Here is a 14,455-nt window from a genome sequence, read left to right on the forward strand (position 1 = left end):
GGCGAGGAGTAGGTTGGCGGGGTCATGTGAGGAGATGGTTAGAGGGTAGAGGAGAAGGTGCCTGGGTGGCTCAGTCAGTTGAGTGTCTGACTCTTGATTTCAGCTCAGGTCATGATCCCAGGGTTGCGGGAACTAGTCCTGCATGGGGATCCATGCTGAGTGTGGAGCCTGCTTGGGATTCTCTCCCTCTCTCTCTCCCTCTCTGCCCTTCCATTGCTCATGCTTTCTCTTTCTCTAAAAAAAATAATATAAAATAAAGAGGGAGAAGAGAAATAGGCACTTCAGGCAGTGTGAAATACAATAAAATAGGGGGAAATAAGTATGTTTTTAGAGAATGTAATAAAGTTTGGGGGAGGGGCTGGATAATAGTGGGTTTTATGTAGTTAATTGATGATATTGGGTAAGGGTTATAGTATTGTGACCGTTGAATCCAGGAAATGAGAAGCTGGGAGCAGAATGATGCTGTAGGAAGCTTATTTTCAAAGAGCGTAGAGTGGATCAAAGGGAGGAATTATATGTATAATGGAATACTATTCAGCCTTAGAACGGAAGAAAATTCTGACACTGCAACACAAATGAGCTCTGAGGACACAATGCTAAATGAAATAAGCCAGTCACAGAAGGATAAAAGCTATATGATTCCACTTATATGAGGTGCCTAGCATTGTCAGATTCATAGAGACAGAAAGAATAGCGTTTTGCAGGGGCTGGAGGAGTTACTATGTAATGGGTATGGAGTTTCACTTTTGCAGGATGAAAAGAGTCCTGGATATGGATGGTGGTGATGGCCGTGTAACTACATGAATATCCTTAATGCCACCTAAAAATGGTTAAGATGGTACATTTTTATGTTATGTGTCTTTTACCACAATTGCAAACTTAAAAAGGGAAAAAAAGGGAAGAAAAAGGGGGAGAGTGATGAGGCGCAGGGCTTCTTTTTGGAGGCTATTTCTTAGCCCAGATGAGTGCTAATGCGGCTAGAATTGGGTAGGTATCAGTGGAGCTGTTAGTGCAACTGTATGAAAGGGCTGTGTTCGTTCGTACATCAGAGATGGTCAAATGTTGGCAATGTCATATGGTTCAACCTAACAGAAAGGCAAAGGGAGACACGTTCTTTAATGAAGTCCAAGAAAATGTACATTCTTACCATTTAAGTTAAATTGCAAAATATTTCCTGGGGCACTTGCTTTCAAACTAATAACCCAAATAGCAAATATTTTCCACTTTCAATCATCTTAGGTCAATTGGAAAATAGCTTTTTTATTTTTTATTGGAAAACTCATACTGTCTTCACTTCATTCAGTGTGAAGTTGAGTTGCCAAAATTGCCTTCAGTCCACATTTGTCTTTTGTGTTTCAAAGAGGAAAGTTTCCATTTCTCCATTTCATCCTGAAAGCTTTCACAAAGTTTGGGCAGGGACTAGTGCTGTTCCCATAACTCACTTCATCATTTCAGCTCTACTTGTTGTTGGCGGACCTCAGATGCCAAGTTTCTGTTTCAGTGCGGCTCAAAATCCCACAGAGGACCTCAGCACCAATACCCGCTGACCTTCTCTGAGCCAAGAGCCATTAACTTTTTAACAAAGTAATAGAACGAAGGGAGCAGGCTTTATTAGTACCTATAATCCTCCAGGATTAAAAAAAAAATCACACACACACACATAAGCAGTGCTGAAACCATGCTGTATATAAGACTCATCCCAGGGAGATTGTTAAAAGAGAAAATTCTCAAGTGATTTTCGCAGAGATTCTAATTCAGCGCATATTGGGTGGCGTACAGGAATCTGTTTTTTACAAAAATGTGGATAACTCTGATACGTGGTGGTGGCCTAATGCACTATTTTTTGAGCACTTGATAGACTAAATCAGGGTTTATTTTTGCCTAATGATAATTACAGTCAAACTAATATTGTCATCTTGAAGTTGGTAATTATACTAGCGTTTGGAGTACATTTCAGTTCATAATATTTTTGAAGAACATTTTTCTAAACTTCAGGATTGGTTAAGGAAATGAATGGATAAAATGAAGTACTACATAGTTTGCCACAGGTTTTCTGCTCTTTAGGGACAAGAGTCATGGTTATCTCTTTCCGTGGCTGGGCTTCTGTTTTCTCTAGCTCTCCAAGTGTTGAAGCAGAAGAAGGAGGAGGTTAGAGCCCTAAGAAGCAAAGACAGTTGAATGTCACTGGGAGGGCAAAAGTCACCCAGGATAATAGCAGGAATGGGGTGGAGAGGCATGTTATGAGCCTGATGGGGAAATCCTCAGGGAAAGCTGGGAAATAGGTAACTTTCAGAGGAAGGGTGGGTACACCTTTAAAAGAGAAGGAGTTTTTGAAGAAAAGTTATGGAATAGCAGTCTGGATGCATTGGTGGGAACCAGTTTTTGTCCTAGACCCTGAGGTTCCAAGGGCATGGGAGAATGATTCATCTCCGCTGAAGGGGATGGGAAGGAATGTTGTTGCCAGGGGGACCCAGTGACTAAGAAAAAAAAGATGCCAAAGGAAGGTACTGGATTTCCCCCAACATCTTTTTTTGTTGGTCAAAAGAGATTTTCTCATACAATGAAATATTGTTTGGCGATCCCACTGAGTATACGACCAAAGGCCAAGCAGCATTTTGAATGAGGATAAGGGAACCTGGATTGCATGACACAAATATGGTCAAAGAAAATGTTCAGGAATTGCTTTTCCTTTGGAAGCGTGCTAGACTCAAGAACACACACTTCAAAGCAGGGATGAAAAGGTGAGGCACTTAGGGGCCAGCCAGGTAGGGTAAGTGGGTGATGATGCCTAGATGGAGAGCATGAACAACAAGAGCTCTGGCTTCTCTAAGGGGGCTGACCTTGACAATGCCCAACTGTCTTCAGGTGAGCACAAATGGTGCTGCGTAACAGAAATTCCTTATTACTGATGACAGCTTTCCAATTTTAAAATGCTAATTCAGATATTAAGTAAAATGCGTCGTAGGCCAAACCAAACATATCTGTGGCCAGATCTGGCCCATAGGCTGTCGTGTGTGGTCTCCGCTTTGGAGCCAGAGAGACCTTGGCAGGAAGCTGGCTCGGCTTCTAGCCATTAAACCTCTCTGACCCTCGGTTTTCTCCCTCACAAAGCGATGGGTGGAATAATACCTAACTTTTACGTTTTTGGGGGGAAGGATTAGACATATTCTTCACGTCATTAAATGAATATCAGGTAGGTTTCCAGTGTCTGCTCCCTGCTCTGTAAATGGCTTTCCTATTGATCAGAATCATGCGTTTTTTCAACATTTCCTCCCCCAATCTAATAAACAAATATGTCAACTTGGAAGTGTAAAGTGTTTCTGTGTCTACAGCTATACTTTAGGTTAAGGTGTGATAGTCAGTATAGAGAAGCCATGTGCCTTTAGATAACTTCCCCAATAGCCTTGCTTTAGGACTTTCTCTTTAGACCCACTGATCATATAGATGTCTGAAAGTCAAAGGCAATAATAAAACATACAAGAGGAGAAGCTATAGAGGAACTGTTAAACTATATATCAAAAATATATCAATGACTCTTTCTTTCCATGCTTTGTTAGAAACAGTGCAAAGTGAATTAAACAGACACAATTCCTTTCCTCTTGGAAGACCTAGAACATATTCCAATGACAGCAGAGATTTTTTATTCATATGAAGAGGGCTATAGCAAATGAATAAATGAAGCAAAAAAAAAAAAAGAGGAAGGAATGCCTGCATTTATTGGTAAAAGAAGTATCAGATGCATGTCACATCAGGGGAAAATCATTTTGCCTTTTTCTGTTGATCAGAGAGCTCATGAAGAGATGAGATTGTCAAACTGAATAATCTAAAGAGATTCCTTGGTGACTTAACATGAAGCGAACGTCTAGATATGAGAGAGGTGAGTATTTCAAAACAGAGTGAAGAGTTGAACAGAGGAGAAGGAAGAAATGATTGTCCTAAATGGACTTGAATATGCCTGGAAGGATAGGATTGTGGTAGATAAGATGTGTGGGACTAGGCAGTTCTGAGAAGTAAAATGGTGTGAGGCAATGCCCTTTTGCTGAACTCTCTAGACTTGGCCTTCCTCATGGAGGGTATCCCAAAGGTCTAGGAAAAGTCTTCCCTCTGGTATCTGAGCACTTGTTTATCTTGAATTTTTCATGGTGTTTTCAGTTAGTTTGAGTCAACCTGCTCCTCTGTTCTTTTCTAAAATCTTCCTGAGTCTGTTTAGGGTTATCTGACAACTAAACTAGCCCTGGGGACAGGTGCTCAGTAAAAAAGAGACCATATACAATCGCTTACTTTCTTGCAGTATTTAAGGAGCTTTCTCTTGGGCTGATCTGGTGAGCCACTGCCATCTTCAAGTGCCGATTTGGGGTAAGTTGGCCAGACTCTCTCCCAGTTTGGACCGTATTCTCCGTGACCTTGCCCACTCCTGTAGCGGTCTGGACTTTCTTGTCAAAATGATATTTTGTTTTTGTTATGCTAAACTTGGTCCAGGGACTTTTTTGCTCTTACATTGTGCTCCACGATCAACTGGGAATTTTAAAAAAGGGGTTAGGAAGAAAGCTTAACTTCTTACAAAGTCTTTGAATCTGTCAACTCAGCAGGAAGAAAGGGATAAGCTGATCTGAAATGGGATAACCAGCTAAACACATACATGTATATGTATCTATATTTGTATCAAAAAAGTTTCAAGATGACAATATATTTCTTGCCTTTAGTTGTCCTTAAACTAAGAAGAGAGTTTGGTAGTGGTATTTGCTGTTAGGATCCATCCTGGCTCCTGACCTAATTTCCAGCTGTGACTTTTCAGGCAAATTACTCAACCACTCTTCTCTCTCTCTCTATATATATTTCGTGTGTGTTTGTATGGGGTGGGCTTACATAGCATCTTAGATTGACTATGGAGATTAAATAAATGCATGTAAAGCACTTAAGTAGTAAAGGAATAAATGTTTGATTATGACTATGATCATGAATATTATTATAATGCTTATGATTGAGTTAGCCTTGGTCTGAGGTCCTCAGGTATTGAGCTATGGGCTTATGGGCAACTATCCTTCAAATTTCAGGGCACGCTGGGGATGTTAGCCATGGGCAGAGTTTCTGCTTTGCCATATTCCATGAAAGCCTAGAGGCTAAGGAGGCCCCAAGAGTCCAAGTGATGACTGATAGTACAGAGATGTTTATGGTAGTCTCAGCCTACAAATTCCAAGTTCTACTAATTCCGCAGGTGATCTTTTCTTTTTTTTTTTTTTTAATTTTTTTTTCAACGTTTTTTATTTATTTTTGGGACAGAGAGAGACAGAGCATGAACGGGGGAGGGGCAAAGAGAGAGGGAGACACAGAATCGGAAACAGGCTCCAGGCTCTGAGCCATCAGCCCAGAGCCCGACGCGGGGCTCGAACTCACGGAGCGCGAGATCGTGACCTGGCTGAAGTCGGACGCTTAACCGACTGCGCCACCCAGGCGCCCCCGCAGGCGATCTTTTCAAAGAGAACTCATATTGAAAATTTCCTGCATCTGCTCATATAGTCTTTTCAGCGAAACCCTGTATATTTTAGGAGATAATACTTTTTTGAAGAATAATTATTCATAAGTAAAGCGGATAAGTTTTTTTCCTCTTCCTGATTACAAATGGTATCCAAGTGGCTTTTGAATTGCTAGATAATATTTTATAGACTGCAAAGTTAGAGAATTTAGCAAGTAGCCACACATTTCCATTGGGTATTTCCAAACACATGTGAGAAAATCGGAAAGTTGGGTGCCCTGTATATAGATTTCCATTGAAATTTATGGCAGTTCCTGGGCATAATCACATCAACACATATCCATAGATAGTTTACCATGTTAACTAACTGTGGTTTTGGATTTAATTGCCAACTTTTACTCTAATAGTAATTCCAGACGGGAATAACAGAATGAAGGGACCTGCCCAGGTTGTTACCACTGCATATAAAACAAGTAAGATCCTTAGGGTTTAATTAGAGGACTCATAATTATACCCGAAGCATGCTAGTGTTAAAATATGAACACTGGACATCTGGAAGATGAGTCTGGATTTGGTCACTTGCCTTTAGGAATCTAAATCCATGAAACTGTGAGCGTCCAGAGAAGCAGTGATGCTCACACCCGGGGCTTGTGCACAGGCAGAAACGACAAAGGTGAATGTGAGTTGGTCTGCAAAGCAGAATAATTCAGAAAAGATAAATAGAAAATTATTCAAAATCACAAGGAATCCAAAATGATGACTGGCTTCTTCAGCCCTACCATGAACAGAAGTGATTTAAAAGGAAGAGTAGGCACCTGAAAAATATGTTCTTCCTTCATAAAACCTTATGGAACACATGGCCTCTGGGACTCACGTCACACAGGATTCCTGCTGGTATCAGTCTTTTAGGAAAAGAATGACTGAAAGACCAACCTCTGGTTACACAGGCTCAGTGGAAAGGGTCTGAGAAGGAGGATATATGGCAAAAGGCATAGAATAGCTTTGATAGAGAGTATCGTGCATCATTTTCTCAGCTCTCTTCTCTCCCACCAGTGCCAAAGAGTTATGTGTCTGTTTGTACATATACATATATATGCATACACATCAAACACATGTTTATGTGCGCATATATGTGCACATATATGTATATATATACATATATATTCCATTCTCTCAAGTGCGTTAGAAATGTTAAAAAGAGAGAGTTAAGGCACTTTTTTCCATTTTTTTCTTCCAAAGTTATGAAAAGAAGGGTTTTTTGTTTGTTCCTGATAAGATTTTAGGAATAACGTTGAGAAAACTGCTCCTATACTTTATAGCAGATTCCATCTAAAATTAGTTTTTGTGTGTGTGTGGTTTAGGAATAAAATTTCAGGCTTCTTGGCATAGTTTCCATTCTGTCTCTTTCTCCATAAAAAGATAATTTCATTGTCTCCAAGTTACAAGGAATCCACTCTACATGGTACAGCAAAATTTAAATTATACAATTGGGATTACTCTAGAGTAAAACTCCTTAAAAACAGAGAGCACAGCTTAAGTGTATGGTCTAGAGGCAAGAGTAAATGGAGTGGAAAGTAGTAAAAGGTTGGGTTAGAAGGCTTAATACTTAGGATCTGGCAGGGCGTTGCAGGTACCTACTCCTTGGGAGACACCGATGGGACAAAGCAGGCGTGTGTCGAGTGAAGCCATTCATGAATACTCAGCCATGAAATGGAAAACCCAAATGAAATAAGGACCACGGTAACTATCTTGGTCTATTAATATTTAAATACTAATACCTACTTTTCTTTGCGAGACGTTACTGAATATTTATTGACGAGAAAAAAAATGAGAGTTTGGGAAGAAGAACATGTTCGAGAACTGCATTTAAACAGAGTTTCAATGACATGCGGTCTTCTTAACTCAAATAGTCAACCAATTAAAATAAGTTCCCATCCAAACGTGTCTTCAAATTTAGGGTCCGCTGGAAAAAATTTCCAAAATGCATTACAACTTCGATAGGGGTGACACGTGGTCCTGTTTTCCCAAAACTTGGATTTAATATTTGAATGCAATGGTATTTGACTGTGTTAGGATAGAATATTTGAACTTAAAAAGAAAACTCCTGAATTTATTTATGCATAAGCCTATTAAAAATGTTTCTAGGGGCTCTTGTTTTGTTTATTCTTTAGAATACAACCTATCTTTGAAGTGGTATAGGCGTTTTTAAAAAGTCATTCCTAGGCTAAGTAATTAGACTGGAAACAAAAGTTATTCTTAGAGTACATTCCACATATAAAGCTATGCACACCATGCTTTGATTCAAATAATACTCTTATAAAACTTTGTTATTGTTTGAGGCCCATATTCAGAGTGGCAACTTTTGTTTTTGATGATTATTCCATCCTGAAACAATTTCCCCCCTGCCCAATTAAACCAGAAATTAGGAGCACATTTATATCTGATGAGACTTAAACTTCTCAACTGCCTGCTTCAGAAGCGAGGACCTTTAGTGGTTATGTTCATTTTGTCTCTGCACAGAGGGCTCAGAAGAAAACAGAATCAATTCCCCTAACTTTTTCTGGAAGAGGAAGGTTGTTTTTGTTGCTTTGATCTTAGCATGTTGTGCATTTTTTATTGGCTGTTGAATATAAAAAGCCATAGCCTCATCTGGTTTTTCTGCTATATTCTCATATTGTAAATCACATAATGCCTTCCAATCTAAACTTAAATGCCTAGGTCCAAAATATTATTTCAAAATGGACTTATCATTGCAGTTGATAGAAAGATTTCCAGGGTGTAAGAAAACTCTCCAAGGTTCGAGTAATATGTCACAGACTGCTAAAAATATATCCATGCACTTTAGACAACAAATTCCAGGATGTAGACATATACTCATGCTATTTTAGATCCCTTTTTCTATCATTGCAAGAGGCTGTTGAAGCTAATGTAGCAGCTGGCTAGGTTATTGCTTCTATAATATAATCCATAATGCAAAAGCAGCTATTTTCCAAACATTCTAGAGCAACTCAACTTGTTTACGTGTCTCTGTAAGGTAATTTTCCTATAACTTTGTGCCAATTGGTGTCATACTATTTGGTAAAAATCTTCATTAAATCAAGACAACTACACTTGGTTAAATTCTCTCTCATACAGAGAACTGCAGGAAAATTACAGTTAGCTGATTTGAGGCCATCATCATGAAGTAACTACAGGGTTTTAGAAGATTAATGCAAACTACAAAAATGGAGTTGTATAATTAAACATCAAATAGTCCAAGTCATAAAAGTCATAGATTAATTGTCTCTCAGTTCGAGTCAGATCCTTTAAATACTGTCTCACGACCTGAGCATTGGTTCTTTCATCAGAAGAGTGCCTATCCTTAAAGTTTGGAAATTTCAGCTCTTTTGGAGCACCAATCAGCTGCAAAAAGTAATTGGCATCTTCTTCCAAAGTTTCGAATTTCCCTACAAAATCATAGTTGATTAAACACGGATAGCAGAGTTTGCTGACCTTTTCCCAGTGAATGTCCATTCCTACTGGACGGTGGGAATCCAGCAAATAGTGGACGAACTCTTTGAATTTGACCCCAGATCCATTATTTAATGCTTCTTCACAGGCATTTGGCCGATATTTCTTTATAATTGCCTTCCCAAATACTGGATGGTAATAGCTATTGGGGTGTTCAAATTTGTCCCTAAATGCTGACACTAATCTTTCCATGGGATCACGAACAAAAACAGCTTTGGTGTAGGTATTCAAACGAGTATATATCCCTTTTAAGTCAAAGCTATCTAGTTTTTTCAAATGCTTCCCGTAGTGAACAGCATCATGGGAGATGTTGTATGCAGAGGAAGCCAACCCACTTAGCACCATCAGAATTCTCTTCCAGTTGGAGCAGCCAGCCTTGGGTACTTCACAATATAAGATTTTGTGTTTATCTTCCACATAGATCCTGGATACCATATGAAAAAGATGTGATTGAGGACGACTCACCCCGCCATATTTTTTGCAAGACTCCTGAAGGAAAGACCTGCGTTTCTCTTGGGCCACATCCGTTTCCTTCCATTTGTTGTCTTTGATTAAACTTTTATTTAAAGGGTGTATGTCCAATGGCCACTTCATTTCACTGAACTTCTTGAAAACAGTCCTAGTTCCTTGATGTTTTGCAATCAGCTTAATTGTTGGTGGCCCTGTGGTCTTCCCCAAAACTCGATCCTCTCCTTGTGAGTGGCTGGTCTTTGTTAAGACCCTCATTGGCCTCTCAGAGTTGAGCAGAAGATTTTCCTTTTTTCCCTTGGGATCCTCAGTGATGTGGAACTTGAGGTTCTGTTAAAATAGAGAAGGAGAAATGTTGAAAGCGCATTCACAAACGTGAGTATACAAGGATCTGAACATATTTGTTTTACAATACTATTGAGGAGAGCACATTTCATATAAGCTGCCAGAACAATTTAGCAAACCATGCTGAATACACATTTTGTAGTAAGTTTCTTCAGAGAAAATATAATAATGAAAAATGGTATCCAAGCATCATTTTGAGCCAAAGTTTCACATTTTATATTATACATATTTTGTTACTTACATGTTATCATTTATTTAGTGTTAATGTGCTGCATTATATTAATAGATTTTCTCAAGCTAAATTATCTTGAGTATTATTTGGCTAAACCTACTAGTATTGATTTGAGTATGATCATAGTAAGTTGGTTATTGTTTTCTGTACTATCTTTGTTAACTATAGTTATCAATGATACAACCTTACAAGGTACACACACACACACACACACACACACACACACACACTGGCCACAAGATGGAAAGGAGGGTGTCCTGAATTTTCATTTTAGCTTTGTCTGTAACACATTAAAATGTACTTCATCATCCTGTAGGTCAATGATTCTTGAGCTATTCAGGAATGTGTTACCTTCAAGCATTAATTAATTAGTGCATCTGAATGTAGATACAGAATGTAGCTGCTTTTGGGGTATTCTGTGATGCACGGGAGAGTTTAAAGTCACAAATTACAACTTAAAATTGCAGCAAGGCAAATTATAAAATCCTCATGACCATTTCAGTTTTTCAAGCACTTGCAAAAGGAGATATTTTTTCCCTTGGAAAATATTTTATTTCAGAATATTCATTTATCATAATAATTTAGTAATTATAACCATACAATTTCATTCGTGTATGAAAACTTTGTCTTTTTCAAAAGTCTAATTGATGTCCTGCCACATAAAATTGTATGAAAAGTAGAACAAGAATTTAGTTCTCATGTCGGTGGGATGAATCAGCCTACCAACCATCTACTGTTCATCTGACTACGTCTTCCTACAGCTCTTGCAATGACTGCAGAAGGGAATACATGGAAGACAGGACTTACAAGATGGAATCCTCTCCTAGAGATAAAATTGTAAGGACTTTGGCTTTTACTGTGGGTAAACTAGGGGGACTTTGAAGGGCTTTCAGCAGGGAAGTAACATGATCTCACTTACACTTGAAAAGGATGGTTGAGGAGAAGATTGGCCTGGAAATATACATACAGAATTGTCAGCATGTTATTGGAAAAACCAATCAACAAATGGTGTGCTGTGGGAATAATAAATGGGGCCACCAGCCTAGTGTTGGAAGAAGTGGTGGGAGAAGTTCCCTAGAGGAGGATATCTATCTATCTATCTATCTATCTGACATCCATCCATCCATCCATCCATCCACTGTATCCCCAGTGTCTAGAATGGCCTGGAGCCTATAGTAATTGCTTTCACATATTTATTGAGTGAACAAATGAATAAATGGAATGAAATCTTCCAAGTTGATTAGTAATATTCTAGCAAATTGAGCAAAAGAACAGAGAAATAGTTTGCACTGTGGATGGAAGCCACCTCAAAGCATCATGGTCCTTCTACTAGCTAGGCTTTAAGTGGGGTGGGGGTGGGAATTGCTTCTTTCTAGTGCAAGAAGATTGTGTGAGTAACCCCTAATCACCATACACCAACTTGGGTAGCCCCATAAAACAGCTGCCCAAATCTTCCATAGCATTGAGCCAACTGTTTGGTGTTTCAAGTCTAAAACCATTTGTCTTCTGTCATACTGGAGACTGCCAGGATGACTTCAAAGCCCTGAATCCATCTTTACTCTGATCAATTACCTGTAGTCCATTAAATTTTCACAGATGATCTGAAATTTGACTTGGGCTTTGGAAGAGCATGGGGTTATTGGTTGACTGCATGGGAAGTACTTGGTACAGGCCTGAAATAAAATTGCCAATATATTTTTGCAGCTACTTCTTCTACTATTACAACTGTAAATAATAATTGCTATTAATATTTTATAGTGTGGTAATAATGTTTTATCCCATTGACCTAGTGAATTTCAAGGTTCCCAGTTGTCCATTATTATCCAGACTATAATTTGTGTGTCTCTAGATGTACCTTAATTAGTTCCCTCCCTGCCCCATTGACAAGAACAAAAACAAAATCAGCTTTCCACTGTGCCCTCTGGACCTTCTGTTTGTGGTCATCAAATTCCCTTTTAAACTCTGGAGACTTCTGGAATGTTTGTTTCCCAGGACTTTCTCTACATGGAACCTGGCTGGCCCCCAAGATTCTGCTGCCCTTGCACTTTCTCAAGTAGACAAAACTTTATTTCCTTGAACCACTTGTCCCTCCAGCCCGAAGTCAGGGCACTATTTCCCTGCAATTCACTGCTGCTTCCAGGACATGTCCCTTGGCAAAAGCTTCTGCTTCTGTCAAGCACACGTGTCCTACTGAGCCTCCCTTCTCCCTCCTCATGCTGTCGTCTGCCTGCACCCTTGTCCTTTCTGCTTCATGCACTGAAGACTTTAGCTTCTGGCTCAGACTTTGCTTCTCATACCCCTTCTTGTCATTGTGTGTGGTGACTCTGACACCCAATAAACTCTCAGTTCCTTGACCACCTCGCCTTTAATAGAGGTGTTATTCATTTCTCATAGACCGTGTCATCACCAGTGCCTGTGCCAGCTCCATCATCTCTCTGACCACCATCCTTTAACCTTCCAGCTCATTGCAACTTCCATTTTTTCAGTTCTTTGACCACTTCTCACCATGTTATTCAAGCTCTTAGTAGCCAGAATGCCTGGTTCTTCTATTTGCTCTTAGAAAGTCACTTCTGCAGGGAGGTTTTCCCTGTCCACCTTGTCTAAATTATGTTCTCTTCTGAGATTCTCTCCCATGTAAGGTTCCCAAATAAGAACTCTGCTTACTTTCCTCATTGCATTTATTGCAATGCGAAATGATTTTATTTACTTACTTCTGTGTTGTCTCCCCCCACCCCCCGCCCCACTCCCACCTCTTGCACTAGAACATGACCACAGAGGTCTTATTTTTTTTGTTCTCTTTTGGATCTCTGGTACGTAACATGTTGCCTGGCACATAGAAAACAGTCAACCAATAATTGTTGATTAAGTGCAATTTTTAAAGACCACAGGTGGATTGTTTATTTCAAGATACAGCACAAAATGAATCTGTGTATCTATTAACAGGATTTACTTACACAATTGTACTACATTTCACCAGCCTTCATGCCATATTTAATGAAATAAAAAAAAATAAAAAAAAATAAATTCACAAAACTGTCTACAATGGTGTTCTTTCCCGTGTCACCTTATGGTTTTTTTTAAGCTCCTCCTAAACATTCATAGTGGTTATACCTTGACTGTATCAAGATTATAATTTCTTCTTGTTTGTCATTGCACATAGGAAAAACAGTGTGTGTAAGATGACTCCTTGCACATAACCAGGACATTCTTCTCATGCACACAAAATCAGAGTTTTACATGCACAAATAGTCACTTTAAAATACAATCATTTTTACTTGGAATATTTTAGATTTTCTTCAAATACCAAGTGGAAGGAGAAATTCAGCATCTTTTTCATGAAATTAAACATCAGCTAGTGCCTCAGACAATACGGTATTCAGAAATTTTATATTTTCATTTATATTGGAGAGCAATGACTGAGGAAAAAGCTTTTCATGGAAATAGAAGTTTCTTCTGCTTTATTTCTTGCAGTAAATGTGCTTTTAACTAAATGATGGGCTTTCAAATAATTGTTTTATAACCTTGTCAAAGAAAAAGTGTTAATCAAAAGGTCAAGGTTAACTTAGATAAATAATTTACCAATTCTTGTCAAGGTGCTGAAAATCTGTATTCAAACAAATCTTTGGCAGAAGAGAACGCAAATAATATAGGTACACGTAGAGCTGCTCATGCTAAAGTAGGCAAGGAGGGCTCGGAGCCTTACCTGCCTGCCAAATCAGGTTGGTTCAAAGTCACTCAAGGCTGCCTGGGAACCTCTGGAGGCTTGCCAGCAATCTGCTTCCCAGGCCTCCCAGGCCTCACTGTGGACACTCGGGAGCAGAATCTCTGGGAGTGGGGCTCTTGACTCTACCTTAAACAAGCTCCCCAGGCACTCTGCAGGCAGTAATGGCATTTGGGGGACCACTCAAGAGAGTATTGCAAACGAAAGTAAAAAAATACAAGCTCATCTCATACCATCTAGGGGAGAAGGACATCAAATATGGCGGGTGTGAATATGTTAGTAAGTAGAGACAAATACTCTGCTATGGGTAGGGATGTCACATGAGCCCTCACAACACACCTGATGAGATACCTTACACGTTTATCCACTTCCCTTTGCTGGAAGTCCATGTTCTTCAAGCTACTTTCTAATGACTAGTTCAGCTAGGGAGATAACTACCTGAGGGAAAGTTTCATTGCTCATAAATGAGACTTCAATCTCCTGATAGTGTATTTAGTACTAGTCAGTTTCCTCAGCTATGATTAAATCAAGAGATGGGCTAAGGGTTCATTCTAAGTAGTGACACCCCAGGAGACTTCTTGTTGGATGGTCACTAGACCTTCCTCTAGCATGTCTTAGCCCACCATCACTCACCTTATGAAAACCATTATAGGGTGTGGTGGCCTCCCTCCCTCCCCACCCCATCCCCATTCCATTTTCTTCAATC

At 39.4% G+C, this 14,455-nt stretch overlaps 1 protein-coding gene and 1 long non-coding RNA gene across 5 annotated transcripts in view; one reads left to right on the plus strand and one right to left on the minus strand.

The window, feature by feature from the left end:
• Window positions 1-3,488: 3,488 nt before the first annotated feature.
• Window positions 3,489-13,004, plus strand: LOC111557314. The gene is made up of 3 exons (XR_002737309.2): window positions 3,489-4,356; window positions 9,405-9,826; window positions 10,790-13,004. It is a non-coding gene; the product is annotated as an uncharacterized LOC111557314 (long non-coding RNA).
• The window catches only part of CHST9 (carbohydrate sulfotransferase 9), a 243,332-nt gene continuing 236,103 nt past the window's right edge, over window positions 7,227-14,455 (minus strand). For all 4 annotated transcript variants that reach the window (XM_019815104.3, XM_006938827.5, XM_019815103.3 and 1 more), the window contains one exon: window positions 7,227-9,781. In XM_019815104.3, coding sequence (XP_019670663.1) covers window positions 8,690-9,781 — 1,092 coding nt within the window. In that variant the 3' untranslated portion in view covers window positions 7,227-8,689. The remainder of the gene's footprint in view (window positions 9,782-14,455) is intronic.

The sequence above is a fragment of the Felis catus genome, chromosome D3 (assembly GCF_018350175.1).
Source record: "Felis catus isolate Fca126 chromosome D3, F.catus_Fca126_mat1.0, whole genome shotgun sequence".
Classification (NCBI taxonomy): domain Eukaryota; kingdom Metazoa; phylum Chordata; class Mammalia; order Carnivora; family Felidae; genus Felis; species Felis catus.